Source organism: Callionymus lyra, chromosome 16 (assembly GCF_982586985.1).
Source record: "Callionymus lyra chromosome 16, fCalLyr1.hap1.1, whole genome shotgun sequence".
In the NCBI taxonomy this organism is placed as follows: domain Eukaryota; kingdom Metazoa; phylum Chordata; class Actinopteri; order Syngnathiformes; family Callionymidae; genus Callionymus; species Callionymus lyra.
Window position 1 is genome coordinate 11,294,663 of NC_141833.1, and position 24,618 is coordinate 11,319,280.

Here is a 24,618-nt window from a genome sequence, read left to right on the forward strand (position 1 = left end):
GGAGAGCGTCAAGTGGGGGATTCCTTGAACCACCAGAACGACGTTATTCACTTTCTTCAACTAGACGGGCATCTTTTGCTTGATCCATTTCCGTTTGTTCTATTGGTTGATTTTTAGAAGCGACTATTTTATGAGGATATTACAATTTCTTTACTTTTTAAGGTTTGAATAAGGTAAAGCTCTTACTGTAGCGGCACTGACTGATATTGACGAGCCATCTCTTCAACTGATGATAAGCACCTTGTTTATTGAAGTTGAAGATTTGAACTATAAATGGATCTCAGCATCACAAAATATATGCAATAATATTTAAACAAAGAAAACAATAAATTCCTTTAGCAAAAATTGTATTAGCACTCTTACTTATTAACTTTAGCATTAACACAAATCAAACCAAATACTACACACTTTTTTTATACATATATAATATATGTGTATACATATCTATATATATATATATATATATATATATATATATATATATAGGGAGAGAGAGAGAGAGAGAGAGATAAATATATATATATATATATATATATATATATATATATACACATATATTATATATGTATAAAACCGTGTGTAGTATATAGATATATAGATATATAGAGATATTAGGACAGAAATGTCCTAACCATAATATGTATACAAAATAATATATAATAATATATAATATATATATACACAAAAAAGTTTGAAAAAAACATTTTTGATTGAAGTTGCTTTTTTTAATATATTTTTTAATGGAAGTCATTTTTTTGTTATTGAGTAATAACCTCCATTCATATGTCACTGCTGCCAAACAGTACAACAAAGTTAAGGCAGTCACTGTCTTTGATCTTTTATGCCTTTATTACGTCACAGCTTTTTAGTCTTTAAAGCCTTTGTTCTTTTAATTTTAACATCATATATACAGTTGTGTCCATCCAAGTTCTATTTAGACATTTGTTTGGAGAAGAAAAGTAATAATGATTCTAGAGTTCACTTTCTTCGGACTTCTGCTGCCGGCCCTGGCCTCAGCACCGGACCCTGTCCCTCGCAGATTTGTGCCTTATGACAGTAAGTTACACTCATTACTTTGTTCTTGATACATTAGTCCAGTAGTTTATTCATCTTTAATGATACATTAGTCCAGTAGTTTATTCATCATTAATGATACATTAGTCCAGTAGTTTATTCATCTTTAATGATACATTAGTCCAGTAGTTTATTCATCATTAATGATACATTAGTCCAGTAGTTTATTTATCAATAATGATACATTAGTCCAGTCGTTTTTTCATCATTAATGATACATTAGTCCAGTAGTTAATTCATCAATAATGATACATTAGTCCAGTGGTGTATTCATTATTTATCTTCTACCAAGGTGACAATAATCGCACGTTTCATGAGGAGGGAGTGTTGGACTACTCCACCATGCTGCTGAGGGAGGACCTGGGCCTGCTGATGGTGGGTGCCAGTGGGATGGTGTACGCCCTCGACCTTAACGACATCATCAAGAAAAATGACTCAGTAAGAACTTTTTATAGTGTATTATATTATATTATATAGTCACTGTATTCATTGTAGTGAATCTTTGGAAAACTTTACACCTTCCCCTCGATTCTTCTTTATAGTCAAGATTGTCTTCATTGGTTCTCTTTCCCTTTTAACTTATATTGTCTCAAAACTTGAGCTTTCCTTACTTAAATAAAATGTGAATTAATTCCTGTTACAATGAGCATAAATCATCGAACCAAGCATTACTTGAACTATTTACTATAAATCGTTTAAATAATTTGTTATATTTAGGTCCAATGGGATGTGCCACCAGCAGAGGTCACTGCTTGTGGATTTAAGGGAAAGGATCCAGTAGTAAGTTGAATTTAAAAAAAAAGTGTATGAAAGAAAACTTGGTGAAATAATCACATTTTGTTTTACACATTTTTAGATTCACTGCAGAAACCAGATTAAAACTCTGCTGAAAAGACAAGACAACAAGATGTATGTGTGTGGAACCAATGCTTTCAACCCAAAATTTGACTACATGGTGAGAAATGTTTACTTTAACAATATGATTTGAAAGGATGTCACAGATTAACTGATTAAAAACTGCATATGCCCCAGTAAGTATGTTTATTTAAAAAAGGAAGATTCATTATTGAATAAATACACAATATTTATACAAAAATACAAATTTATGAGGAATGTTTATGTTTAAACGGCTTTGCTCGAGTCCGCCAGCCAGTGACTATTTTATTTGCTACACACAAAATCTGTTATCCAGTCACGGAAGCTTATGATAGAGCAGTGTGGTGTTACATGCATTATTAAATGGATTTTCTGCTGAGATGCTGTCCATTAACATCGGTCTCACGAAGATCCACTTCCTCCAAGCAACACACTAAGCAGACAATAATCTCATAAAAACAAGAAAAGAAAACAAAAAGCAAATAAAAGAAAAAATTTCAGGGGATAACAAAGTGCAAATATAAAGACATAGATCAAAGGAAATAACAACTAAAAGGACCTAAAACCTAGGACCTAAAAGCATTCCAACATAGAATAAGATCATCTTTTCACTTTGCTCCTGCCACCATATTTAGAATTACAAGGTCTAATAATCGTAATAGCACGAGGAATTAATGAGTCCCTGAGTCAATTAGTGTTGCATCTACGAAGGAGCATTCGTGCACTACATCTGCTTCTCTGTTCACTGATGACAGTGATAGAATGTGCAGATGTCTGAAGTGTAAATGGTGAAGAGGAGAGGGGCCAGTACTGTCCCCTGAGGTGCTCCTGTACTGCAGATCACAGTCTCAGACATGTTGTCCTTCAGCCTGACGTACTGTGGTCGATCAGTTAGGTAGCCCGAGATCCAGGAGACCAGGCAGGGGTCCATATTTATTTAATGAGTCGATGTCCAGCCAAAAAAATGTTCCTAAACATTTTATACACAAACTAATGATAATCACAAAGTCCCCGTCAATTTACTTTGAGAGAAATATCTTGCTTCCTATGGTTACATTTATGTAAAGTAACAATCAATTGAAAGACAATTTTGCTTGCGTACAAATAACAATAATTATTAAGTATTTCTTAGTGAAAAAAGCTACAACAATTTTATACTATTAATACGCAACAATAAAAATGATGTTATATTTATTATTGTGTAAGAACTGTCAAGTGTTTTGTTTAAAGATTGTCCACAAACAAATGTGTTTACACATTTATCTCTTGTAGTCGTACAACGATGGAAAATTGACTCTTGAGAACCAAATAAAGTCCGGTAAAGGACGTTGCCCGTATGACCCCTTCGAAAGATCAGCCTCTCTCATGCTAGGTGAGCAGAATGTTTTACATCTGAACTCCTTTTCTACAGCTTCTTTTTTTAAATTGCCTTTTACTTTTCAAGACAATGATCTGTACTCGGCTACATCAGTGAACTTTCGAGCGACTGAGTCTGTCCTGATGCGGCGTTCCACAACCTTCATTCAAACTGATTATAGAAGATCCTGGTTTTATGGTGAAGTTATATTTCATAAAGTTTTTATCATTACTTGTTGCATGTGTGCTATTTTACTGATTAACATGTTTCTCTTATTTCAATGTGATTAACAGACCCTGAATTTGTTTCCCTGGAGATGATGCCTGAGAGTCAAAACAGTGTCACCGGAGATGATGACAAGATCTACTTGTTCTTTAGTGAGACAGCAATGGAGTACGATAGCTACAAGCAGGTGCTTGTTAGCCGGGTTGCTCGAGTCTGCAAGGTAAGAACAAACAGAAGGGCAACTTGCGATTTCAAGAGGTGGTTACTAAGGTCAGTCTCGTTAAGCCTGAAAACTGCAATTCCAAGATGGCCATGACCGTTTACCTACAGATGGTTGACTTGAAGTCCATATTTTATACAGTCCACAGGAAAACAACTGCCTTGTCCTCCAACCTTAGCACAACTACCTTCAACGTTCAAGCATTTTTCTGATGTTTCAGGGCGATCATGGAGGTCTGAGGACTTTGCAGGACAAGTGGACATCATTTGTTAAAGCAACACTAGAATGTCCAGTCCCTGACTCCAAACTGCCGTACATCATCCAGGACACATTCCGCTGGTGTGACCCCCAAAAAGACTGGAAGTCATGTTTGTTCTTCGCTGTCTTCACATCACAGACGTATGAAGATTTAACATTCGGACATAATTTGATTCGTTTCCTTTCCGAAGTGAATTAATCTCAAATATATATTTCAGCTCCTCGAGAGAGATTTCTGCTGTGTGTGCGTACCGTGTGTCAGAGATCAGCAGGGTTTTAGCTGAAGGAAGATTCATGACGGAAGGACTGGTAAATGGAATTCATTCTAAATGGGTACTCCACAACGGAATATTGCCAGTGCCTCGTCCTGGTTCGGTAAATTAACCCCCTTTTATATGCAGATCATTTTGATTAAACTTGCCAGGACTTCTTAAGTTTTGATAACCATTGCTCCTCTCTTTTCCATCTCTAGTGCATCGATGATGCTGCACGTAACGCCAGCATCACTCAGAGTTCTGACCTTCCTGGAAAAACTCTCTTGTTTATTCAAAAAAATACACTTATTGGTGAACCAATAATGCCAATAGGAAAGAAAACTTTACTGATTAGAAAGGGAATCAAATTCACACGGATAGTCATTGACCAAGTTCAGTCGGTGGATGGTGACAACCATCATGTGATGTTCATTGGGACAGGTGTGTATATGTGACAGGATGTAATGAATAATTGTATAAATACATGTGTAATTGTTCGCCACATTTACATCTTTTAATATAAGAGGGGGGAACCATCGTGAAAGCTGTGAACTATGATGGAGAGATGTTCGTCATTGAGGAAGTTCAAGTCTTTAAGACCTCAGAGCCCATCAAGATTCTCAAGTTCTCCAATGTCACGGTAATGTCATGACAGAGTGTTGAGCTTCATGTTGAGTTCAATCCCTGAAAATATTCTTTTTTTTCTGATGTGCAGCGTCAGATCTACGCAGGCTCAGACTCTGGGGTAGTACAGATGTCCCTGTCCTCCTGTGGAAGATCTTTGACTTGCATGGACTGTGTTCTTGCCAGAGACCCTTACTGTGGCTGGGACCACGCTGCTGGCAAATGTTCAACTCTTTCTGCTACACAGAGGTGAGTATCTGTTGGGGGATTGCCCATCTCTGCTGCTAATACATTGAACTTATGACTGTGCATCTCTAGAGATCTGATTCAGAGTGTCAAAGATGGCAACGCCTCTCTCTGTCCACAAGGAGGTGAGTAAGGCAAACATGTTGGATGTTTTGGCTTCCCTATTATAAATAGTTCTGATAAGATATGCATTATTTCAGCCTCGTTTTCAGCGCCCGTCCAGAAAGTGATACAAGCCAAACCTGATTTGGGGTCCTTGAAGCTTCCCTGCTCTACAGAGTCAATGCTGGCAACAATCATGTGGGAGAAAGATGGAGTCCCTCTGGTCCCTTCATCTCAACATCTGCACCAACAAGATGGACTGCTCATCATAAGTGTCTCACACGCTGACACCGGTAACTACCGCTGCCTGTCTGTGGAGCGATCGAAGGGAGATGAGTACAGCACAACTGTTGTCCAGTACAATGTTGTCACCTTAGACTTTGAAGAATCTGAATCCCAGAATAATGATGCCATCAGCATTGTAAAGAATGTTGTTTTGGTGCTGCTATCCATGTTTCTCTTGGGCCTTTTGACATGGAACATATTCAAAGGCCACCTATTCAAGTCACTTTCATGTAGGAGGAGTCGACAACAAACGCCTCCAGTCTTTATTATACAGGTTTAATGTTTGTGAGGTTTGATGATCATAAGCAGATGAAGACTCATAGTTTCTCACCTCTATAAAAATGGACCTGAAAAAGGTTTTAGTTAATACTTTTAAGATCTTTTGGAGTTCTATATCAAACTAGTGTTGTAACTTAATTTCTTGTAAATAGTTCAACTCTTTCTGTTTCATGCACATGAATTGAATATTTTCCTTGAAACCCTAATAAAATCATTTTCTTGAAATACTGTTTTTTTTCTATACATGTTGGTATACTTTACTATTGCAGGTTATGCAAATATGCATTTCATATTTTCATTTGAACAACTTTATGACATTTGTTAAATATGAATATATTAATATTCCTCTAATAGTTTTTTCGGGTTTCATTTCAGAATTTTATTTTGTTAAACTGTATTTTTTGTTCTCGCAATCACGAAATCACAATTTATCTTTGACATTTCCCTCCATACTTAACTTGAAATTTTCCAATTCAGCTTTATTAACAAATATCTTGGGTCCTTACTACTCATTTGGCTCCAAAACATGAGTTGTTTTTTCTGCTGTAAGTGAATTGCTAGAAAGAAAGTCTAATTTCTCTCTTTTTCTTCCTCCATTATAAAGATGAATTGAAGTATATATTCGAATGACATCTCAACAACATGAGTTTATTTTATTAAGAGTATTTATTTACACAACTCTGTTCTTCAATTGAGCAGTTAAACATGAACATTATTTGACAACAGTATAAAAAAGGCCTAAACTATCAGACGTTGCCTCAACCGAAAGTTCAGAGAGGTTACTTGGCGCCCCCAGTTGGCTAAACATGATATATCATTTACAAAACCAACACAAGTATACTGTCATTTAATTTTTTCGGCATTGATGCATTTAATAAAACAAAAATAATGGTACATTTATGGTTAACATCCAATTTTTGTATTCAAACGTCACTTTTTTACGGGTTCATCGTCTATAACGGTACCTCTTGAAGTGGAACCACAGCTGAAAGATACCATTTGAAAACTGGCATCGGAAACCATGACGGTGAGAGTACTCCCACTCTCTGTTCACGATCTTAAATGCGATATCCTCGTACGGTGGGCCAGCATGGAATCTTAAGATGCCAAAGTCCTTGTTGTCAGGACTGGGTTCTAGAAAGTACTGCGGGGTCGAGCGCTTGTCGATCAGATCTGGGTAGAAGATATTGAACTTGTAACCTTGAACAATCTTGGGTGGCGGGTTGTCAAAATCATAATGCGTCTGGTTATATTTGTTCCACTCGAAGCCAGTGTGTACTCGGTTAAAGAATCTCGGCTTCCTGGGTCGGTATTTGTCAGCCCACAGGTACATCTTCCCTGTGACTGGGATCTCCACGCTGAACTGGGCTTCGTTGTTATCCATTCCCTGTTTGGCTTGACGTACAAAGAAGTCCTCGGCACTCTCGCTGGCGTCACCTAACAGAAAGACAGGAAAAAGTCAAGCTTGAAGTAAGTTGTGTAATTTTATATGACAGACAGAACGAGGATGAGGCAGACACACAACCTTATGATACTGTGTGCCATTCGTACCTGTGACCTGCAACTGTCTACGTGCTAGCTGCAACTTGTGCGCATCTTCCTCTGCCGTTATCGTGTGTGTGTCGAGCGGCATCTCCGATGAAGTCAGAAGAGCTGGACTGTAGCGACCGGAGTCATACTCTGCTTGGCTTTGCTGGATAAGATCTTCCTCCGTCAATACAGCTTCCACAGAGTCACCCTTCTCCTCTTCTCCCTTGTCTTCATCCTTCTTTCCTTCCTCGTCTTCAATCCCTCTGTTAGTGCTGGTTGATGTTGATGGACCAGGCTCATCATTCTCCTGTCCACTAGCTTCATTCACAGTTCTACCAGTTGATGATGAAAGGCTGGACTCTTCTCTGCTCCTGCTGTTTGGAAAACAAAAAATGTTCGTGAAGGATGAGGACTATTATAATAATATGCATTTTAATATGGTGCCATATTACAATTTTGAAGACACCTTCAACACAACAGGCCTTAAAGAAGTTCATTTTTCCTCCGTGAAGGAACATGCATTCAAACCCAATTGTGTCAAGACTCAAATTTGACACAATTATTGTCGTACTAGGACACAAACAAACTTACTCAATGCTCTCAGTCACTGGTTCATCCTTGATGATGGGGAACAATGGTTCGCTTTCCACTCCCTGTTCTTGTTTCAGCCTGAACAGCTTTTGGCGAAGCACATCCTGGTGTCGCTCTCTCAACCTGTAATCATTCATTGATAAACACATTTTACTTTTTTGACTGGTTGAGACTTTGGGTTAGAAATGTAATTATTGAATAAGCGGAAGGTGTGGACCTTGCTCTCGCCATGTAGACGCGGACCTGTTGCAACAAGCTCTCCCAGTAGCCGATGTCGAGGTTAGATCCACCAGCTCGGATTTTCGTCTCGATGTTCAGATGTAGAGCCTGCAGTTGGCTGTATGTCTTACCTTTAAATACTATCTGAACATCCGTGCTTACAGCTGTGTTTATGCCTTCACGACGATCACCTGAAGGTTGAAAAAATATAATATAAAAAAATCTTTATTCAATACCTGAAAGTGTGGTGTTGTTTCATCTTGTGGAGGTTAATGTGCTGTTTTGTTATTAGTGCACTACTTTAGTCCACACTAGCTTACATCTCAATTAATGTTAGTTGTTTTGTTGTCAGACATCAGGCTTTTCTGCCATAAAACATGATTAAGAATGGCAAGTTTGTGAATACACCCAACATGCAGACAAAAGCAGAGAACAGTAGAGCTGCACCAAACCCAATTCTACCATTTCTGGTTATAAATTGACAAAAAGATGTTAATAACAGATGTTCTATAGATGGACATTGGTTTTAACAAAATGAGCTGGCCTGCTATGTTATCAAATAAGGACACAAGCTCCAATACAAGAATAGTCCACATCATCTAATTCAATCATGCATACATTTCTCATCAATTACTGCAATACCTTTGTTCATTTGAATAATGGTTTTTACCTGGTCCTTTTCCAGATGCCTCCAGCTTTCTAAGTTTGTTGATTTCATCCTCAGTAATGGTGGTCATGTCCCTCCAAAAGTCCACATTCTTGCCCTGCTCCAACTCCATATAAACCTATAAAATAAATTATGTTTTGATTAAAAGATCTTACATACAATGTATTACTGCAAGACCTAAAATTGGTTTGAATAAGTCCCAATGAAGCTGTTCAGAAATAATTGTATCTACACCTCAGTTGGACTTTAAATAAACATGTGACAATAATTCATAGTTTTTATTTCATTGTATGCATCCTTCAAACCTACCTCACTTGGATTTAAACTAACAAAGGTAGTTAACTGGACTGTGACGGGTGAATGCCTGTTTCAAAAATATAGAGTGAAATTCACCTTGATGTCCTCAAGAAGATCGTCCATGTCAGTCACAGTCAATCCATTGAGGAAAGTGTAAGGCTCATGCATTTCAACTGCCAAGTCATCGTCTTCGGCACTGATGTACTTGGCCAAAAGATCAATGGGCTTGGCACGACCGTCACGGATCCTGATTTTTGACCTGAAAAAAAAAAACGAAATCTATCAGTTGATGTAGTTGCGATTATGTTACAGAAAAATATTCCATCACAGTTTCACTTTATATTGGCATGTGTAGTTCAGTTTATAAACGGTCACGGCATCATTACCTGAGTTTAGCCTGGTGCAGATGAAAGTTGTCTTCTTGTTCAGCCCAGGTTTTGAAATGCTCCGCCTCTTTCTCCCTCTGCAGCATCTCCAGCTCGGTTTCCCTCATGGCCTTTTCCCGCTCCCGTTCAAGACGCAACTGTTTAACCTTCAAATGACACAAGTCAATTAGTGTGGCTGCCTCTTCAAGTCATGATGCAGACAAAACTGAAAAAAACCTTTTGCAGTTCTCTTCGGTTTTCCTCCTGAATCTGTTTGTTTCTTTCCTTGAGCTCCTTTTCTCCCAGGTGACCAATTCCTTTTATATCCAAAGCCTGAGATCATAAACGCAGGATTCAAAGTTTGGCACAGCAAACATAACCTCAAGGACATTAAAATCAACATAATTATCTCACCTTTTGCCATTTAAAGGTGCCCAGTAGGTTGTTGTCACCAAAGGGGTTGTCTGCGTTGGTGTATCCCATGTATTCCTCACTCCAGCCCATCTTTTCCCTGCGTTTCTTCTCCTTTGTCTCCTTCTTTTCCAATCGCCTTGCCCTCTTCTCTTCTGGGGTCTCCAAAGCCTTCAACATCTCCTTCTGTTGTTTCCGATCTTCCTTCTGCCGGACAGTTCTCTTCTCTTGGTCGGACCCTGAACTGTCGGATGAGTCCGGGGAACTGTAACGGTGCCTCCTTGTATCTTGGCTTTCATGCTTTTTCTTTCCTTTCTCCAGGCTTGTGTCTCTTTTTGCTCTTCGGTCTCTGCTGTCCCCCGTACACCTCTCATTTCTTGCGTCGCGCACCTTCCCTCGGTCTCTCGTTGGATTCTCCTTATCTCGACTCTTTCGTCTACCGTGCATTCTGTCACCACTTCTGTCGCTAGAGTGGGAGGAAGAGGAGGATCTTTTGTTTCTCCTCTCACGAGATGTAGGTCTGGAGCGATGGGTTTCCCTCCTGTGGGATTTATTTTTATCTGATTCAGAGCTGAAAGAAAAAGTGTAATGTTATTTGGATTTTGCTTTAAAAACATGAACAGATTAGTATATTCTAGTGTATCCAAAAAACATATACTTTTTCAAATGAGAATAAATAGGCTCCCTTCTTAAAGTGTGTTGCTTAAGCGTTAATGATTCTTCCCACGTTTATCCCTGCCTTTTAAAAGTCGATCACCATGGCTAAGTTTACCTTTATTTAGAATAATTGCGATTACCTGGAAGATCGTCCGCGTCTTTGTTTCCCTTCCGTCTCTGAAGCACTTCTCGAGGACGTCGAGTCTCCGCGGTGGCCTCGGCGTCGGTCAGAGGAACCGCTGCCAGATCGAGCTCTGACTCGCTCGACTTGTTTCCTCTCCACAGACCGACTGCGACCTCTTCTCGCCTGTGGGGATCTGCCTACTTTAGACCTGTTCTTTCGGTCCCGGGTTTGACTTTTGGATCTGGATCGGCGTCGAGATTTCGAGCCCATCGTGAGTGCTGCGTATATTTCAAAGCGTTTCCTGTCGCGTAAATACGAGGTAAGACAATGGCTGCAATGCTACGGCGCATATGTTTTACGTCATAGACGTCACGTGCTTTTGGAAAGAAAATGTTAAATTAAATGAATTTAAATTTTAGTATGAATACAAACAATGAAAACAAAAATCAGCAATTGAACACAATGTATAACCATTGGGGGAAAATATAACATTTATTATTCACTTCCTGTCGATTAACTATATGGCCTCTAGCGCCATCTATTGCCCAATACGTTGCTCCATGTTTTACACAGTAAATCGAGATATTTAAATGTAACCAGTTAATTATCCTTAAACGGATTTAGTTTAGCATTTTAGATCACAATCAGGCATTCGTTCTATACGTCTGTTGCTAAATTATTTAAGACAACTACATTTATTTCATTTTTATTTTATTGTAAGCTACATTCATGCATCTGTCAAAGGACATTTTAGCACAAAATCAAGAACTCGTTCTGCTCGGTTTTTATCTAGATTATTATTTATTTATTTATTTTATTGTAAGCTACATTCATGCACTTGTCAAATGATGTTTAGATCACAATCAAGAAATCGTTCTGCCCTTATTTTATTTTATTTTATTTTATTTTATTTTATTTTATTTTATTTTATTTTATTTTATTTTATTTTATTTTATTTTATTTTATTTTATTTTATTTTAAATTAACATTTATTGAGAGCGCAATTACGTTTATTGTACCTTCCTGAATCAGCTATATCCGGGTTCTAGCAAAATGTCCTGCTTACCGAGGCGTTCTAATCAGACCTCGGATCAGTTTCTTAGCAGACTACAGAGCCAATCGCAATCTAGAAGAAGCGGCAGGAGTATTCGGACACACTTGTCTCCGCGATAGCAAAGAGTCTGTGTTGCCGCAGATAAGCATTCTTTCTAGGAAGACTTTGGAGGAAATTAGTGACTTTAAAGCTACATTTAATTATTCTTCTGGTCAAGTCAAGGTCTTGCTAAATTTGGGAAACTGAAGTACAGAGTGTATTTAGTTGAGCTGCTAGTGAGAGTAGTAACACAGTATTGTTTGCCCTTAACTATTACTTTGGAATGTTTTAACGGAAGTGTTTGTTTTGGGGCGTTGTCCTGCTCAGGTAAGTCGTTATCTATAGAAATCATTCTCTGATTTAGCTTTGACTTTGTCGCCGTGTGTAATTTCTCAAAGTTTGAACTTATTTTCCCAGCCTCAATTTAAACTTACGAACTATAAAATTGAATTATGTACATTTATTAATTGTATGTGTACGTGAAGCGAATGGGCAGCACGTTCAATGGCTAACTTATTTTTGAACAAAGGTTACCCGCTTTTCTTGTACCTGTTGCGCGTGTGCGTGTTTAGCTTTAGGGACAATATGTAAAACAGCTGCATTCTCTGACATGCTGCAGCTCATCAGGCCCGCGCGCACACACCCACTGTGAGTGTGGAAATTGACAGTATGTGCTGTCACAACAGGGAACCAGAACAGAGAGTTCTTAACCTGTGTTTTGATTCATTCCAACACGTTAAAATAACGATTGGTTTTTCCACATCTGGGCAGTTGAAAATGCTTAGTCTTTTATTTTCACTGCACATTTTAGACCTCTTGAATTGACTTCACTAGCCCAATCTGGCCCCAAAGATTTGAGTTGGACTTGTGTGGTATCACCATAAACACGGGCAATCTTTACTTTTCTAAATTTACTGTCGTTTAAAGCCTGCCATATTTTACATGAAGCATCACAACAAAGACTGGTTCATTTGCACAAATGTAAACACAGAAACAGTGAATTGATTGAATGTTAGAACTATTAGCACAGTTGTTATTACCATATAATATCATCCATCCAACAGTTACTCAACTGCTGCACTGTGCTGACTTGATTTATTTAAGATTTAAGATTTAAAGTTTATTTTGTAATACATTGAAACAAAAATCTTCAAGACTTGTTTTTGAGTTCTGAAGTCTTGTCACGATACTTAAACCTCATTCTGAATCATGTTGTGAGCTTGTGTTCAGTGCAACAGGAGAGTTTAAGTGGACATCTCTGCACCCCGCTGAATGCTTTTCACTGCCCCTCATTTACATCACTATGGAACTGACAGATTTACTGTGGCGATGACTTTAGCTCCTTCTGCTCTTCTCAGCTCTCATTTTGTTTCAAGGAATTTTTTATTTCGGGCTCCAGATTTTGAACGCTGCTTTGATTCCTTTTTTTTAAGCATTTTTCTGAGTCAAGTTGACTGAATCATTGATAAGAGTATGTCTCTCACAGGTTGGTAGCTGGTGTCATCCTTCACAGCATGGGTAAGCCTGCAGACAGGGGCCATTCCAGGGACTGTTTGGTCGACAGAAGAGACTCATCGTAGATGCCATTTGATGACTTTACGCCGGCATCACTGACTGTTAAAGTACCAATAAAGCCTTAAACGCCTGCTGTTCTCACACTGACAAAATGCAACAACAGATCCTACTCTGTGCTCTGTGGCTGCTGCCACTGGTCTTGACATCACCGCTGGAGCTCGTCCCTCGAAGATTTGTACCTTATAACAGTAAGTCATGATGCATGGAAGCCATTTTCCATTGTGCATTTTTAAACCACAACTTTCAATTGAATTACACGTGTAGGTCAAAATATCCGCATGTTTCATGAGGAGGGGGTGTTCAACTACTCCACCATGCTTCTGAGGGAGGACATCAACCTACTGATGCTAGGTGCCTCTGGTGTTGTTTATGCTCTTGACCTCAACGACATCTCTAAGAAGCGTGCCTCTGTAAGAAAAACTTGTTTTATGAAGACTTCATGCTATTCTTGTCTTAAATAGTATTTTTATACATTGTTGAAAATGAATGCATTTTTGATAATGGAACTAGGTACAGATGATTAAAGTTTGGTGCTACTTTGGATTCCAATCTGGATCCAAAAATGTTTTGAGGTGTTTGTCACTGTGAAGAGAAGGCTCCAGTGTTAGTATTAATAGCCTGTTAATTAATATAATAGTGCACCCAGGTTCCAGAATGCTACTGCAATCTGCTTCCCTATTGAGCTCATTATAATAATCATGTTTCAAATGCATCAAAACGTATCAAACTATTATTATTATAAGTGCATTTGAAGCCACTCCCACTTAATGTAATAAATAACATAGGCTGCACTAGTTCATGTACACATTATAAGATACATTTACAAAGAAACTATGTTACATAAACATTGTTTGCTTGTTTTTTGTTAACTTTGTCAATGATCAGAAAGGAAGTTGATCGCTATTCTCATCTTTCTTCTATCCACAACCAAAAAAAACATGTTTTTTTTATTCAGTGTCGGAAATTAACAGACTAAAACTACTTTTTCACACATTCTGTCTTATCTTTGTGTGTGCATCTTAGTCTTAAGTTCAAGTTCTTCCGCATTACTGTTTTGCATCTTTAGTTTCTCTTTTTTTCTTAATCTTTTTCTTGTTGAATATATATTTCCGTAGAAAAAGGAAATGGCCTGCCATGATACTTGAGAGACGTCTTTGTCTTACAGGTAAATTGGGAAGTATCAAAAAAAAAAAGGGACGAATGTGAACACAAAGGAAAAAACCCAGAGGTGCGTGGATATTTTTTGCTTTTAACATTTTTCCGGTAATTATTTGTTTTTTCAATTCACAGACCGATTGCAAAAACTATATAAGGATTCTGCACAAACTGGATGATAACAGAATGTATGTGTGCGGAACTTATGCTTTCGATCCAGAATGTGATTACATGGTGAGATTTCCTCTTCAGCAGAAATATAATTGAAGAAATGTAATGTAATTTAATCCTATATCTGTAGTCATACACAAATGGAAAGCTAATTCTCGAGAAGAAAGCAGAGGAAGGAAAAGGAAAATGTCCGTTCGATCCGTACCAGAGATATGCTTCCATCATGGTCGGTGAGTGGGAATTAGTTGAGTTCAAGTAAATAAAGTAAGCTCATGAGGGGAATGGTTTCTTTGACATGTATGTTTTCTGTCTATCAAGAGGACCACATATACTCGGCTACCGTCATGAACTTTCTAGGCTCTGAGCCCGTCCTGATGCGCAGCTCTGACAACTTCATACGCACCGAGTTCAAAAGCTCCTGGCTAAACGGTGAAATGATCAACTTTCTTTTTCGTTAAGCCTGCATGTTCTCTGATTGACAGCAATAGTGACACAATCCAATAGTCCTTATCCATTGTATGCTATGATTTGTAATGCATTGTTGGTTTTAAATTCTTTAAATGAGGTCTGAAGATGCAAAAGTTTGTTGGAAGTTGATTTATAAAAGCATTTTTCAGAGATATGGCGAGAATTTTGCCTCCTGATATTCACTCCTACTGTAGTCTGCAACTAATAAAAAACCTATTCACCAAACTTCCGACATGACAATGTGGTAACATTAAGTAAAAAAAGTAGCTCTCTAGTTTTGGGGAAAAACAATTGAAGACAATTCAATTACATTTGAAAAGGAAAGGTAGAATTAAAGTAAGCATTTATATGAACAGAAATGGGGGAAAAAATCTAATATTAAACAACTTCTGAGTATTCAAAACTAAAATGTTTTTGTACTTTAATCATTTAAATAATAGTTGTGTTTCTGGTGCCATTTTAGTTACTGCTTATTCCTGTTTAATCCCAGAAAAAGTTTCAGGGCTTTTATGATCTATATTTTCTTTCTCTCTGCATCAGAACCCGTCTTCGTCTCCCTGGCTCAGATGCCTGAGAGCGACAAAAGTGATGAAGGAGATGATGACAAGGTTTACTTGTTCTTCAGTGAGACGGCTGTGGAGTATGACAGCTACACAAAGATAGTCGTTTCACGTGTTGCTCGAGTCTGCAAGGTAAACGCAGTCACTCACAAGCAGAAATAAAACCTTTCCAAAGCTTTGATTCTGGAAAAAAAGGATTGTTGTGTTTATGTTGCAGGGAGACCTGGGGGGTTTAAGGACATTACAGAAGAAATGGACATCATTCCTGAAAGCAAGGCTGGACTGTCCTGTTCTAGACTCTGCCTTGCCTTACATAATTAAGGACACGTACCGCTGGTGTGACCCTCAGGAACACTGGAAGAAGTGTTTGTTTTTTGCTGTCTTCACACCACAGTCGTATGTTTATTTTTAGAAACCAATGTGTCAATTTTGAATTCACAAACAAATCATTGACTTTTCATTTTAGAGACAACTCAGAGCTGTCAGCGGTTTGTGCCTACCGAGTGTCCGACATCAGCCGAGTGTTTGCAGAGGGAAAATACAAGAACCCTGTTCGCGTAGAAACCTCTTATGTAAAATGGGTCATGTACAGTGGAGAAGTTCCCTCCCCTCGCCCAGGAGCTGTGAGTCTGTCTTCTCAAGTATTTATTAGGATTTATGAATACCTTTTGAGCTCTCAACTTCCCGATCTTTTCTTCCATAGTGCATAGATGGTGAAGCTCGTAAAGCAGGCATTACTCAAACTCTGGACCTCCCAGACCGGACCCTTCAATTTATCAAGGATAAACCCCTCATGGACCAGGCCATCCAGCCGATATTAAACAAGCCCTTGCTGGTGCAAAAGGGGGTGAAATATACTCGTATCATTGTAGACCAAGTGCAGGCAGCTAACGGAGAGAAGCACCATGTAATGTTCATCGGTACAGGTGTGTCAACTGTCCAATTTGTTTTGAATCAATTCACCATCTACAAGCTATGTGTTCGCTTCAACCCTTCTTTCGTTTTCTTATGAAAGAGGAAGGGTCCATTGTGAAAGCAGTAAACTATGACGGAGAGATGTTCATCATAGAAGAAGTTGAGGTGTTCAAACCCTTAGAGCAGATTCAGAGTCTCAAGTTCTCCAATATCACGGTGGGAGACCTATCATTGCTCTGCCGACGTTTTATTTTTGAAATGATGGGTTGATGATGGATGGTCTTGTCTTAACAGCGTCAGATCTACGTAGGCTCAGACTCTGCAGTAGTACAGATGTCCCTGTCCTCCTGTGGAAGATATTTGTCTTGCATGGACTGTGTCCTTGCCAGAGACCCTTACTGTGGCTGGGACCGAGCTGCTGGCAAATGTTCAGATGTATCGGTGACAAAAAAGTACGTTTACATCATGTCAAATATCAATGTTCATTATTTTTGCCCAACAGCAAAACAATGAGTAACAATAATTACATTAAAGCCTATAACATGAAAGGAATGAACCACACAAACATTTATAATATCATATTTCTACGCAGGGGATTAATCCAAAGTCTGAAGGAAGGAAAGGCCTCTCTTTGTCCAAAAGCCAGTAAGTACAGCGCACCTACTTAGCGATCAAGGGATTCATTTTGAGTGCATAATCCATATGTTTCGTTACTTTGGCCTTGTCTATAACTCAATAGTTGCATTTTAACAATGCAATCTACCCTTCTTTATGTTTTCAGAGCCTGTTGCGGTTGTTGATAAGTCCGTCTGGTCAAATGGAAGCGTGAAACTTTCATGCCTTTTACCTTCAAATCTTGCAAAACCTAGGTGGGAACATAACGATGGGCCTCTGTACGCTTCACCTCGTCATCAGCAGCTTCATGATGGACTTTTGATTCTAAATGCAACTTTTTCTGATTCTGGACGGTACCGCTGCCTTTCTGTGGAAAACTCAATAGGAAAAGAGTACATAGCCCTATCTGCTGAGTATGATGTGACTGTAATCCAGGCTTCCGGCGATATAACTTCTGGTCCCCAATCTCGGAAGAACAGTCCCTCTTTGGCTGGACTTCATGCAGTGATTGGGCTCCTGACCATTTTCCTTCTTGCCCTTTTGGCTTGGAACCTTTACAAAGGCCACATACCTTTGCCATGTAAGTGCAAAAACAATAAAGATGACCAGGGTCCAATTTAGCCCCTTCACCAAACTCAAGTCTGCAAAAACTGAGGGGTTTTGTTTCACAGCAAACTACTCCTACGGGATATTTTTAATGAACTAAAAGCCACTGATAGATTTCACTGGAACATTTTTTAAATAGTATTTTAATCACAGCATTTGTTCAAGTATTTATCACAAATATTTTACTACACACCTCAAATCTGCAAATCCGTGGAATCTTCTCAAAGTGTAAATGTTGCTTGCAGGTACTGAGCGTTCGAACAAGACTTAACTTGCCGAAAAATGTGAAGAACAATTTTAGGTTTCGCTCGCTTTTATTAAACACCACCTAGCTGTCAAATACTTCTGACTTGATTATGAATATCTCACTTTTTAATTGGTTCATAAAGAGTTCCTTAAATTGTCAGTTGTATTCATCAATTTATTAACTTATGTGACTGAATTCTTTCACTTTGTGTTTATCTGTCTAGTCTTTTTATTTTTGTAATGATAAGACCCTTTTTTTAAATAAATTGAGTTGAAAAAAAAATTCTGTCTTTCTTTGTCAGGAAGAAAATAACTTTTACACTATCATTTATTTTTATTATTATTTTTTTATTTTTTGTTTTTTAAGCACGAATGCAATAATTGACTTATGCAAAGTTCTGCTTACGTACCTTTTGACTGTATTTGTGTTGCCCTCACAAGATCAACGAACAAGCAGGACGAATTATTTTATTTTTTTAATAAGACGTGTAAGACTTTTACGAGTATATGTTGCCCTGCAAACGATTTAAGAGGGTTTTTCTAATGAGAGATTTAACATTTTGAGACATTATATTAAAAACAGAATGTCATATTAAACACAGCAGTAACCGGTAATTTAGATAAATATTTAAGTTATGTATTTTAATGTCGCTTGATAGGCAACCACCCCTTATTTCCCCGTGTATTTCCATCATTTATTATATTGTTTCTCTTTCCTGTTATTTGTTGGACGGCTGCTGAACTACAACTCCCAGCATTCACCGCGTGTTTTGAGACGAGAATCGACTCCTTTTTAGCAAGGTTCTTCTTCAATCCGGTCTTCCTGTTAGACGTAATCAAGTGTATTCCGAACTTTCTTCTTTGCTCATTTTCATTGTTACTTATATGCTCGTTGTGACGAGAGTCTGTTGGACCTGCGGTGAGTTAGAAAGTGTTTGTGGAGCGAGAGCTTGTTATCTAGCTTATTTTAGCCAACAGCTATCAGTAGATTTACGGCTTATACTCGAGGCTTTCCTCGCTGCCCGCACGTTAAAGGCACAATGTTTACGTCAGATACCAACAACCAGTTTGGTGATATTGGCAAATAATCCCCAAGATTTTTAGAAGGCAGTCTGTGTTCGCAGTTAAGTGCATCCGAGCTGGTTTGGCCTGTTTTCCATTGTCTCGGAACACCACAAGTTGTTTTTTTTGTTTTTTCTCAAGTGTGTGAAGGTTGTGAGGCTGGTCGTGTTCCTGTAAACAAACCCAGTCAGCTGTCGTGTTTCAGATTATCTGAGGGAATCTACCCGACAACTATGGCGCAACACGACTCCTCTCATGTAGCCAGCTCACAGAAAGCTCTAATGATGGAGATGAAGAGTCTCCAGGAGGAACCAGTCGAGGGATTTAAAGTAACACTGGTGGACGAGGCAGACTTGTACAACTGGGAAGTGGCCATTTTTGGACCCCCCAACACCCACTATGAAGGAGGATACTTCAAGGTAAAGTATCAGAATAAAAAAAACATGTTTATGTCAAGATTAAGGTGTAACCTAATGCAAGGCAGTTATTTAAAAATATATAATCTGGTATTCTAGCTACCACAGTTCCCTTGAGCAAATGCCCTGGATTTTGTACAGTGGACGCCCCTCACCATAAAACCAGTATTCTTTTGTAGAGCCCCACCCCACATTAATATTCAAAATATAAAGTGCCACTTGTTGGAAAGGGGGGGGGGATTCAATTGTGTAAAATGATATTTTCTGAACAATATAATTTGATCATATTTACTTTTAAAAAGTTGATCTATCTATAACTACATTTGGAACAAGTGGAAAGCCAGTTGTTTGCTGGCAACCTGTAAACATTGTGTTACAGTGCGGCACTAACCGTCATGTTGACTAAGGGTTGGGAGAGTTTTCTTTATAATCCATGTTTTCTTTGAGCTAAAGACAGAAATGTATGTCCATTTGACGTTCGCGACCGAGGCTCACTTTACTATGTTCATAAATACACACTTAAAAACGTCCAAATACCCTCATCTGTGATGTCCCTCTTGTATTGCATGAAAGGGAAAACTGAAATAAGTATGTATTTTAAGCTACAAACAACCTTAAAATATAGACGATCTTGGTTTTTCTTTGGAACAATTTCTCATCTTGGGGCTTCATTACAAGAGCAACATTACAGACGAGCAGCATAGAGGTATTTGGATGTTTTTTTTGGTGTGTGTTTTTTTAACAAAGTCTAGTGAGCCCTGCCCCCATAATATGGAACTACATTTTAGGCTGTAATTTGAAAAAGATTATTCTGAAAATTCTCCCAACTCTTAGTCGACATGCGTGTGAGTACAAAATGATTTGATTTTTGTGTGAACTATCCCTTTAACTGCTCAGTTGCTTAAATACAATCTTGACTGTTAACAGAAATAAAAACAAAAAATATCCCCAGATGACAGACAAAAACAGATTTCGGGTTCCAGTCATGCACGCGCTCCGCCGTATATATTATTAAGTCAGACGTTTTCTGTACAAGTGCAGACTGTGATTCATTATTAACGAGTGAAGGTTTGAGTTCATGGCAGGACTTCGATCAAAAATGCGGTGGACACATTGAAGCAAAATGGTGATGTTTGTATGTGTTAGGTTAGGTAGAACTTTATTGATCCCTCAGGAGGTCTCCTTCGGGAAATTGTTATTTTTTCCAATTAGCCACAGCAATACAGCAATTATTAAAAAAAAAAAAAAAAAAATTAGAACAAGAATAAAGAGAAAGAACAAGATGATACAATCTAAGTCTAAAGATAAAGAACACAGATCAAAGACTAACATAGAACAGAACATCACGATACTTTTACTCCACTCCTGGCCCCAAACTCAGAATTAAACAATCTAATAGCCCTAGGAATGAATGAGTCCTTGAATCTATTTGTTTTGCATCTGGGAAAGGAGCATTTGTGCTCCATCTGCTTCTCTGCTCGCTGATGACAGGGTCGAGAGAATGACTGTCATCATCCATGATGGACAGTAGTTTGTTCAGTGATCTCCTCTCTGCAACTGTCCCCAGTGAGTCCAGCTTCATGCCAACCACAGAGCCAGCCTTTCTGATCAATCTGTCCAACCTGTTGACACTCCTCTTGGACACTCCTCATTAAAAATTTCTAAACTTGATCCTCCGTTTAATGTCTCAGTTGGTACTCGTGTCTAGCTTCCTCCTACAGACTAAAACAATCCTAATTGAACTATTAATTATTAACACTAATACATTTATAAGCAACTTCCATGTCTGTCTCTGCCTACGGGGGTTTATTTAAAATGTGTCATCAGATTATTATTGTAAGCAGAGGGTGAAATTTTATTTTATATGGTTTCAGGCTCGGATTAAATTTCCGATGGACTACCCCTACTCACCTCCAGCCTTCAGATTCCTCACAAAAATGTGGCATCCAAACATCTACGAGGTAAACCTCCTCACCTGCATATAGTTGCTCTGCCTTATTATCCGTTTTTTTTTTTTGCATGAATAAGTCAACAGACACAAGGTACATATTAAAGATTTACTTTCTGTTCTTTTTTTTTTTACCAGAATGGCGATGTGTGTATTTCTATATTGCACCCTCCAGTGGACGACCCGCAGAGTGGAGAGCTGCCGTCGGAGAGATGGAATCCCACCCAGAATGTCCGGTTAGTTCGCAAGTTGCATTTCTTGTATCTCCGTGCTGTCACATGACATTCTCACGTGGTGCAACAAAATATCCAGTTCTGAACTGGCATCATTGTAGTCACCTTCATGTCATCTTAGGCAAGTTTTAGTCAAATATTACCAGAAAAGTTGACATTATAGTTACATCCATGTGTACGATTTTCTTGGTTTAGAATTCAAACTTAGCCCTAAGAATGACTATGATGTTTACTTGTTTATTGTTGAAAAGTTGCTTTCGTTCAAGCATTTGGCGCAAGCTTTTACGCGACATTAACATTGGAGGACTTTATAATAGATAAATACACACTGGTGGCTTTTTTTTTTTAAACCTGTTAATTGTCAACTAATTCAATTAAGTGTCATATTTTTTTTTTTGTTATGTTCAAATCACGTTTTGAAGGCGTGTATTTCTCACATAACAAAATGCCAAAAATCCTATATATTTTACTGCTGTTTTTACACACAGATTAATTCTGCTCATGCTTCATGAATGAGACCCAGTGTTTGTTCCCAGAATGAGAAGTAAAATGAGTATTATCTGTTATTGTTTATTTGATTACTATTTTGTCTTTGTTTTATGTTTGTTTCCGGGGGGGAGAAAATGTATTGATTATTGTAAACTTTGTAATTGACATTTGACATCAATACAAATATTGTTTTTTTTAAAGCTACAAAGAAAAGTGACACATTTCTTTGCTTGCAGCACAATTTTGCTGAGCGTCATATCCCTTCTGAACGAGCCGAACACTTTTTCTCCTGCCAACGTGGACGCTTCCGTTATGTATCGCAAGTGGAGGGATAGCAAAGGCAAGGACCGAGAATATGTGGAAATCATAAGGTAATGGAAACATTTGAGACTAAAAAAAAGTGTATTTTTGTTACAAGGTTCCTCAGGGGAAAAAAAGTGTCAGGGAATAGTCCCAACACTTTGTTGAAGCCAATTTTTTCCTGTGCCAGTTTTGATTCTGCATGTGTCGTCGAAATCTGAACGGTTTCATATTCAGAAACACACATGCCTCTCTGTTCAAAATGCAACAAAAAAGAACACGGTTTAAAATTTTAAGAACACCAATTGGTAGGAAAAACATTTTCTATGTATTTAAGGATCATGGTCATTAACAACCGGTTCTAGCATTGAAGAGAACATTGTCATCAGTCAGCAGTTTGTTTTCATGAGTTAAACCACTAGACACATGAGTTAAGTTACGTGTACAAGTGCATGTTTGGAATTACAGTTAAATATCTTTTCCTTTGTTCCGTAGAAAACAAGTTTTGGCCACCAAAGCGGAAGCCGAGCGTGACGGAGTGAAAGTTCCCACCACATTAGCAGAGTACTGCGTGCGCACACGTGCACCCCCAGCGGACGAGGGGTCGGACCTCTTCTATGACTATTACTATGACGATGACGACGTGGACGACGCGGATGGCGACTGCTGCTATGATGAGGACGACTCCGGGAATGAAGAGTCGTGACGTGCTTCTACCCATTAACCGCAGCGCTACTAATGAGGCTGACGTTGGCTTCGCCCACACTGTCAGAGAATCTTGGCGTTCGGCTGAGAGTTCTATGAAGCCTTGATTTCTGAAACCAATGAAATTAGCTGTTTTCTCTTCAGCTTAAGGTGAAACTGATCTGAAAGGTTCCACCCTGGTCAGACTTGCACCAGCACAATGATCAGCACTACACTCAAAGCTAAACCCCCACTTGAACAGAATGATTTTGATACATTCTGTCCAAGTGTCCAGTTCAGTGTTTAGAGTAGTGTTAAGTTAATTTTCCATATTACTATTTCCAGTGGAGCAATGTCTTGACACATTCTTCTCTTTATTTCCTATTAATCGGATGACTCTATTAATGGCTTTGATGAGTTGAATCAGACATACTCAAGTCTTTTTGGTGCTTCATCTTGACCTGATGTGTGAGGTATCTTTGTTTCAAACAAACCTTTGCATGCAACATGTCTTCTATCCACCGGAATTGTTTCCCCGCTTCACGATCCCCTTCCTGTGTGGATGAAGTTCCAAAAGAGCTTGTGCGTATATAGGGTGAAGTGTTAAACTGAGTTAAAAAGTCTGTGAACTTTTTAACATAAAACGATCTTTGCTGTGTCTCCTGTGTGTGTGTGTGTGTGTGTGTGTGTGCGCTTTTCTGTCAGTTTGGATTTGGGTGTGTTGGATTATCTCTGGATTGCTGGGTCATTCAAGGGCAAAGCTAATTATCATTTTGAATAGTATTTCTTCTCAGGTCGACTTTCTTAAGAAGCCTGATCGAGCAAGATACAAATATATAAATCAATTGTTTTCTTGGGATTCAGACTATGTTGACTTTTTTTCTCTATTGCTATTTTAGTTATTTTAATAAATAAAAGTCTGACTGATTATGTTTCATGTCATGAGATCATTAGGTGTAAGAGCTGATGCTGTGACTTTCAAAACGTTCTGCTTCACATGTCTCCAGAATATAAAAACTCAACACAGTTTCTTCCCAATGCTTCCCCTGAGCTTTTCTAAATGTTTTTTTCTTTTTCCTTTTGAGTTGTATGTGTGTAACTGTTATGCATTAGTGTTGTTTCAATTAGCTCATTTCGGACTTCATACTGAATTTCTCAGGATAAAGAATTCATCATCACAAAAAAATACTTTGTTACAGAGTGAATTTACAGTGTCATCCATAACTATTATGCACATGTAGCTGTGTGGATGGTCACTGTGATGTTGTTTTATTCACCTGTGTTTGTTTATCATTTGTTTTGGTTATTTAAAATTTAAAAAATAAAGTTTTATGGAAATGTGTTTAAATTTCAAAATATTTTGACCCTAATTCTACTGTTAACATAGAATGAACACCTTATCAAAATTTGAATTATAATGT

At 38.3% G+C, this 24,618-nt stretch overlaps 4 protein-coding genes and 1 long non-coding RNA gene across 6 annotated transcripts; 4 read left to right on the forward strand and 1 right to left on the reverse strand.

The window, feature by feature from the left end:
- The first annotated feature begins 1,761 nt into the window (after nucleotides 1–1,761).
- On the forward strand, nucleotides 1,762–5,141 carry LOC148063685 (semaphorin-4E-like). Its single transcript, XM_087811818.1, has 10 exons — nucleotides 1,762–1,854; nucleotides 1,931–2,029; nucleotides 3,223–3,322; nucleotides 3,395–3,505; nucleotides 3,601–3,752; nucleotides 3,973–4,151; nucleotides 4,229–4,385; nucleotides 4,483–4,705; nucleotides 4,789–4,904; nucleotides 4,980–5,141. Exons 2-10 carry the CDS (start codon nucleotides 1,982–1,984, stop codon nucleotides 5,139–5,141), a joined length of 1,248 nt encoding a protein of 415 aa, XP_087667944.1. The 5' UTR covers nucleotides 1,762–1,854; nucleotides 1,931–1,981.
- A 63-nt stretch (nucleotides 5,142–5,204) lies between these two features.
- On the forward strand, nucleotides 5,205–6,025 carry LOC148063686 (uncharacterized). Its single transcript, XR_015713500.1, has 2 exons — nucleotides 5,205–5,259; nucleotides 5,335–6,025. It is a non-coding gene; the product is annotated as an uncharacterized LOC148063686 (long non-coding RNA).
- A 422-nt stretch (nucleotides 6,026–6,447) lies between these two features.
- On the reverse strand, nucleotides 6,448–10,974 carry cactin. Its single transcript, XM_087810392.1, has 10 exons — nucleotides 10,678–10,974; nucleotides 9,884–10,451; nucleotides 9,707–9,802; nucleotides 9,491–9,636; nucleotides 9,201–9,363; nucleotides 8,811–8,925; nucleotides 8,139–8,331; nucleotides 7,922–8,044; nucleotides 7,352–7,704; nucleotides 6,448–7,237 (listed from the first exon to the last, which is right to left on the reverse strand). Exons 1-10 carry the CDS (start codon nucleotides 10,929–10,931, stop codon nucleotides 6,747–6,749), a joined length of 2,502 nt encoding a protein of 833 aa, XP_087666518.1. The 5' UTR covers nucleotides 10,932–10,974; the 3' UTR covers nucleotides 6,448–6,746.
- Nucleotides 10,975–11,748: 774 nt separating this feature from the next.
- Nucleotides 11,749–18,348, forward strand: LOC148063688 (semaphorin-4E-like). Its single transcript, XM_087810393.1, has 15 exons — nucleotides 11,749–12,081; nucleotides 13,241–13,517; nucleotides 13,594–13,739; nucleotides 14,495–14,557; nucleotides 14,620–14,718; nucleotides 14,786–14,885; nucleotides 14,974–15,084; nucleotides 15,664–15,815; nucleotides 15,901–16,079; nucleotides 16,150–16,306; nucleotides 16,387–16,609; nucleotides 16,699–16,814; nucleotides 16,893–17,050; nucleotides 17,191–17,243; nucleotides 17,380–18,348. Exons 2-15 carry the CDS (start codon nucleotides 13,421–13,423, stop codon nucleotides 17,832–17,834), a joined length of 2,109 nt encoding a protein of 702 aa, XP_087666519.1. The 5' UTR covers nucleotides 11,749–12,081; nucleotides 13,241–13,420; the 3' UTR covers nucleotides 17,835–18,348.
- Nucleotides 18,349–18,847: 499 nt separating this feature from the next.
- Nucleotides 18,848–24,539, forward strand: LOC148063689 (ubiquitin-conjugating enzyme E2 R1-like). Of its 2 annotated transcripts, XM_087811017.1 has the most exons (6): nucleotides 18,848–18,984; nucleotides 19,333–19,546; nucleotides 21,418–21,504; nucleotides 21,630–21,727; nucleotides 22,450–22,584; nucleotides 23,009–24,539. In XM_087811017.1, exons 2-6 carry the CDS (start codon nucleotides 19,361–19,363, stop codon nucleotides 23,217–23,219), a joined length of 717 nt encoding a protein of 238 aa, XP_087667143.1. In that variant the 5' UTR covers nucleotides 18,848–18,984; nucleotides 19,333–19,360; the 3' UTR covers nucleotides 23,220–24,539. The 2 variants fall into 2 exon arrangements, with proteins under 2 accessions (XP_087667143.1, XP_087667142.1); XM_087811016.1 differs by having other exon boundaries at nucleotides 18,848–19,546.
- Nucleotides 24,540–24,618: the final 79 nt, after the last annotated feature.

Coding starts and splice junctions, on each gene's coding strand:
- LOC148063689 (XM_087811016.1), top strand. CDS start 19,361: ATGGCGCAACACGACTCCTCTCATGTAGCCAGCTCACAGAAAGCTCTA. Junction 21,505..21,629: donor GGCATCCAAACATCTACGAG/GTAAACCTCCTC, acceptor TTTTTTTACCAG/AATGGCGATGTGTGTATTTC. Junction 21,728..22,449: donor AATCCCACCCAGAATGTCCG/GTTAGTTCGCAA, acceptor CTTTGCTTGCAG/CACAATTTTGCTGAGCGTCA.
- LOC148063688 (XM_087810393.1), top strand. CDS start 13,421: ATGCAACAACAGATCCTACTCTGTGCTCTGTGGCTGCTGCCACTGGTC. Junction 13,518..13,593: donor AAGATTTGTACCTTATAACA/GTAAGTCATGAT, acceptor TTACACGTGTAG/GTCAAAATATCCGCATGTTT. Junction 15,816..15,900: donor GTGTTGCTCGAGTCTGCAAG/GTAAACGCAGTC, acceptor TTTATGTTGCAG/GGAGACCTGGGGGGTTTAAG.
- LOC148063685 (XM_087811818.1), top strand. CDS start 1,982: ATGTATGTGTGTGGAACCAATGCTTTCAACCCAAAATTTGACTACATG. Junction 4,386..4,482: donor CAGTGCCTCGTCCTGGTTCG/GTAAATTAACCC, acceptor TTCCATCTCTAG/TGCATCGATGATGCTGCACG. Junction 4,706..4,788: donor TGTGATGTTCATTGGGACAG/GTGTGTATATGT, acceptor TTTTAATATAAG/AGGGGGGAACCATCGTGAAA.
- cactin (XM_087810392.1), bottom strand. CDS start 10,931: ATGGGCTCGAAATCTCGACGCCGATCCAGATCCAAAAGTCAAACCCGG. Junction 9,637..9,706: donor ACCGAAGAGAACTGCAAAAG/GTTTTTTTCAGT, acceptor TGTCATTTGAAG/GTTAAACAGTTGCGTCTTGA. Junction 9,364..9,490: donor CTGCACCAGGCTAAACTCAG/GTAATGATGCCG, acceptor TTTTTTTTTCAG/GTCAAAAATCAGGATCCGTG.